This window comes from Nicotiana attenuata, unplaced genomic scaffold (assembly GCF_001879085.1).
Source record: "Nicotiana attenuata strain UT unplaced genomic scaffold, NIATTr2, whole genome shotgun sequence".
NCBI lineage: Eukaryota > Viridiplantae > Streptophyta > Magnoliopsida > Solanales > Solanaceae > Nicotiana > Nicotiana attenuata.
In genome coordinates, this window is record NW_017670239.1 from 861,533 (window position 1) to 866,194 (window position 4,662).

The 4,662-nt window shown below is 37.8% G+C and overlaps 1 protein-coding gene across 1 annotated transcript; it reads left to right on the forward strand.

Moving 5' to 3' along the window:
* The first annotated feature begins 363 nt into the window (after positions 1 to 363).
* Positions 364 to 2,359, forward strand: LOC109236461 (premnaspirodiene oxygenase-like). Its single transcript, XM_019402643.1, has 2 exons — positions 364 to 1,274; positions 1,571 to 2,359. Exons 1-2 carry the CDS (start codon positions 384 to 386, stop codon positions 2,183 to 2,185), a joined length of 1,506 nt encoding a protein of 501 aa, XP_019258188.1. The 5' UTR covers positions 364 to 383; the 3' UTR covers positions 2,186 to 2,359.
* Positions 2,360 to 4,662: the final 2,303 nt, after the last annotated feature.

Genomic DNA, 4,662 nt, shown 5'->3' on the forward strand with positions numbered 1-4,662 from the left:
TGTATGAAGAAATGACGAATAATATTTGCTGACATTTCTTCATATGTCGCAACTTTATTGCGCTTATATTCAAATAGGCAATATTTTGATAAAAGTCGACGATAAATGTCACTATCTATTTGCCAACATTAATTTAAATGTCGGAAAATTTCCGACACCGAAATTTACGACATTTGATATAATCAAATAAATATCGGTAAATAATTTTGTGATATTTATGTGACTTAACACAACATTTATAAAATGTCGTCGTAGTCCTATTTTCTTGTAGTGATGGCTTCTTTATTTAGGTCAATTGAATTTTGAGTCATTATAAATGTTTGTAAAGTTATTTAAAGCAATATCCGTGCATCATAAACTTCCTTTTCTTTCCTTACTGTTCAATGGAGATGTTTTACTCCTTTCTTTCATTGCTTCTCCTTTTGTCCTCCCTCGTTATTCTAGTTCGACAATGGAGAAACAAAAACCAAAGGTTGCCACCAGGTCCGTGGAGACTTCCCCTTATTGGAAGTCTGCATCACTTAATCGGACGAGACGTTCCACATCGTACTCTTAGAAGTTTAGCACAAAAATATGGGCCTCTTATGTACTTGCAACTTGGGCAAGTTCCTACGATTATCGTATCATCACCTAGTATTGCGAAACAAGTTGTAAAAACTCACGATCTCGCCTTCTGTAATAGGCCACAATCTACATCCACAAACATCATATTTTACAATCAAAAAGACATTGCATTTGGCCAATATGGTGAATACTGGAGACAAATGCGTAAAGTTTGTACAATAGAACTTCTTAGTGCGAAGATGGTCAAGTCATTTGGTGCAATTCGACAAGATGAGCTTTCAAGTCTCATTTCATCAATCCGTTCAATGAGGGGTTCTCCAGTCAATATAACAGAAAAAATAGTCCAGTTTACAAACTCAGTTACTTGTAGAGCAGCCTTCGGGAAAATGTTCAAAGATCGAGACGAGTTAATAAAACTTATCAAGGAAGTACTCTTATTAGGAGCGGGATTTGATGTGGCTGATTTGTTCCCTTCATGGAAATTACTTCACAAACTAAGTGGTGCGAAATCTAGATTGGTGAATGCACATCAAAAGGTTGATAAAATTATGGAGGACATTCTAAATGAGCATATTGAAAATAAAGAAGCAGGGAACAAGGGAATTGGTGAGTTTGGAGGTGAAGATTTGGTTGACATTTTCCTAAGAATTAAGGAGAACGCTGAACTACAATTTCCAATCACAAATGACCACATTAAAGCAGTGATTTTTGTAAGTTTGCTCTCATCTCATAATCTTTGTTCACCCTACAGCATTTTTAGTAGTCCTTATTAATCCTAATAATATAATGAGGTTTGATTTTTTACTAGTAGTTCCTAAAAACACAAGATAGTTGCAACAAATTACTTGTCTGAGGGAAAAACATTAAGTTGTATCCACTAATACATACTCAAAGTTGGAAGTTTATAGCTCCAGAGCCCTTTAACGATTTCTCCTTAATATTTTAGTACCCAAATTTTATTAGATTGTGTTTTGTTGACTTTATTTTATTTGTTTGTTGATCGTAGGACATCTTTACTGCTGGAACAGAAACTTCATCTACAACTATTATTTGGGCATTATCGGAAATGATGAAGGACCCAAATATTATGGCTAAGGCCCAAAGTGAAGTGAGACAAGTCTTCAAGGGAAAGAAAAGTTATGGTGAAGAAGATCTTGAGAAGTTGACATACCTAAACTTAGTGATTAAGGAGACACTAAGGCTTCATACTCCAATTCCTCTTTTGCCCAGAGAATGTAGGGAGCAAACATATATTGATGGATACAGTATACCTCTTAGGACTAGAGTGTTAGTCAATGCATGGGCACTTGGGAGAGATCCCGAAAGTTGGCATGATCCCGAAAATTTTATACCAGAAAGATTTCAGAACTCTTCTATTGACTATATGGGAAATCACTTTGAGTTTATTCCATTTGGTGCAGGAAGAAGGACTTGTCCAGGAATGCTATTTGGTTTAGCTAATGTTGGACTTCCATTGGCGCAATTACTCCCCCATTTTGAATGGGAGCTCCCATATGGAACTAATCCAAAAGATTTGGATATGACTGAAACACATGGATTAAGTGCAACAAAACGAAAAGATCTATATTTAGCTGCCACAAATCATTATAAAGAATTCTGATATGTTGTTTGAAATGGTGAAATGTCATGAGCACGACTTACACAAATTCTTCGTCTCCATCATTTTGAAGAGCGCCAAGAAAATGGCCAATGAATAACATCATCCATAGTTGGTTGCACGGTTTTGCTTCAATCCGTCAGACCAAATAATCTGTTCCCCAATTTATCTTTTAGAGCTTTGGTTTTATTTTCTCAAAGACATATTTATGCTCTATAACCCAGTTCTAATTAAATATGATATTCCTTTACCAAAAAAAAAAAAAAGATTTAAAACTGATGAAAGTTAACAAGTAAATTGATTTTGGTTAATAGTAATCTATATCTATATCTCTACCTATCTACCTATCTATCTATCTATCTATATCTATATCTATCAATATCTATCAATATCTATCTATCTATCTATCTATCTATCTATCTATNCACAATCTGGTCGGGAGCTCCATACTGACTTCTTATGAGGATAGTACTCTTCTAATTAGCTTTATCGTAAATCTGTTATAGAATATGACTATTGTACTATCTATCTTGTACATCTGATATTAAGGGTGATTCTGCAATGTTCTTAATCATGATTTCTATAATTATCTTGGTCTAATAATCAGACTTCTGATTTACTTCGATGATGTAACTCTTTAGTTTCCTCTTCTCTCTCAGCCTTTATGTAGGCTTAAGCTATCTTCCTATCTTCGGCTTACGGTATTATTTATTACTTAAGTCATATCACTAGCAATTTGGCAGTTAACCGTACACATTTCAATATTTAACAAAACGAGCCATGGTTAAGATTTCAGACATATATATGTGATGCGCACGTTATGCCGAGGTCGACGGCCCGATCCAATAGAAAATAATTGTGCACTACCAGAGGGTCGAATGGTGCGAACCATAGATGCATCTATTTCTACCGAGGCAATCGGCCCGATCCACAAATATCAATTTAATTCAAGGAAGCACATGAATGCGCATTTATTTCCAAAGTAATTCATACAAGTGTCCAATGAAGGTATACCATCGCTTACCTCTTTTCCAAGTCTTTAGCATATCCTAAGTGATCACATTAGCAATAAAATAGGGAACGATTACAATATAGCATGATACGGGCCCTAAACTACCCGGACAATCAACATAATAGTAGCTACGCACGGACTCTCGTCACCTAGGGCGTACGTAGCACCCGCATTTAACAACAAATTACTCAATATATTATACCTATGGGGACAATTTTCTCTTACAAGGTTAGAAAGGAGACTCACCTCGCTCCAAAGTGCACCTTCAATGCCAAGAAAAAGCCCAAGCCCTCAATTCGGAGCCGAACGATCCCAAACTAGTTAAACGAAGTGGGAACTAGTTAATATAGACTCATAAGATTGAATTCTAGCTATTTATGCAATTTCCCAACCATTAACACACGTTTACTAAAATCCGACCCCGGGCCCACGTGCCCGGATTCCGAAATTTTTCGAAGGAAGTTGTTCTCTACAACCTAAGGATCACTAATATATGATTTCTAATCGATTCCATAACAAATTTTGTGGTTTAATCTAAGTTTTATTAAAACCTTAGGTTTAGCTCTAACCCTTTGATTTATCCTAAGATCTAGTGTTTAATACTACCTAAAATACAAGTATTAAAATAAGGATGGGTGGAATAAACTTACCTCTTGATGCTAAGTGAAGTCCTTCTCTCAAAAGCTCCCAAATCGCCCAAAGGAAGAGTGAAAATGTCATAAAAATGACTTAGAGCCCGTCTTTAATGAACCTCACTGGTTCAGTGATTTCCGCATCTGTGGTCAGGGGACCGCATCTGCGGTCCCGCATCTGCGAGAACGTGACCGCATTTGCGAAAAGGGGAGGGAAGGCTGGAACCGCATCTGTGGTCTCAGGGCCGCATCTGCGGAACCGCTTCTGCGACTTAGGAGCCGCATCTGCGAAAATGGCCTGGTCGCCCTGGGCCACTTCTGCGATGGTAGGGCCGCATCTACGGTCCCGCATCTGCGGTCCAAGAACCGCAGATGCGGTTATGACAGAAGCAGTAGTTCTTCAGCCCTCTCTCAAAATTTCCACTTCACTCGAGCCTCGTCCGATTGATGCTCGGGGCTCCCGGGCCCCGCCCGAACATACCGACAAGTCTGAATCACGAAGCAGACCTACTCGAACCTTCGGAACACCCGAAACAACGCTAAATCTAGAATTCACCCCCTAAAACCAAATGAATCAAACTTATGAACTTCAAGTTCTTAATTTTCTTCCAACGGGCCAAAACGCTCTAAAACTACTCGGATTGACACCAAATTTTACAGGCAAGTCTTAAATGATATTTCGGACCTGTACCAGGCCTCGGAACCAAAATACGAGCCCGATACTTAGGAAATCAATCACTAATTAGTTTCTTTAAATCCTTAAAACATTAGATTAACAATTTCTAATAAAAATTCATTACTCGAGCTAAGGCCCTCGAAATCCGATTCCGGGCATA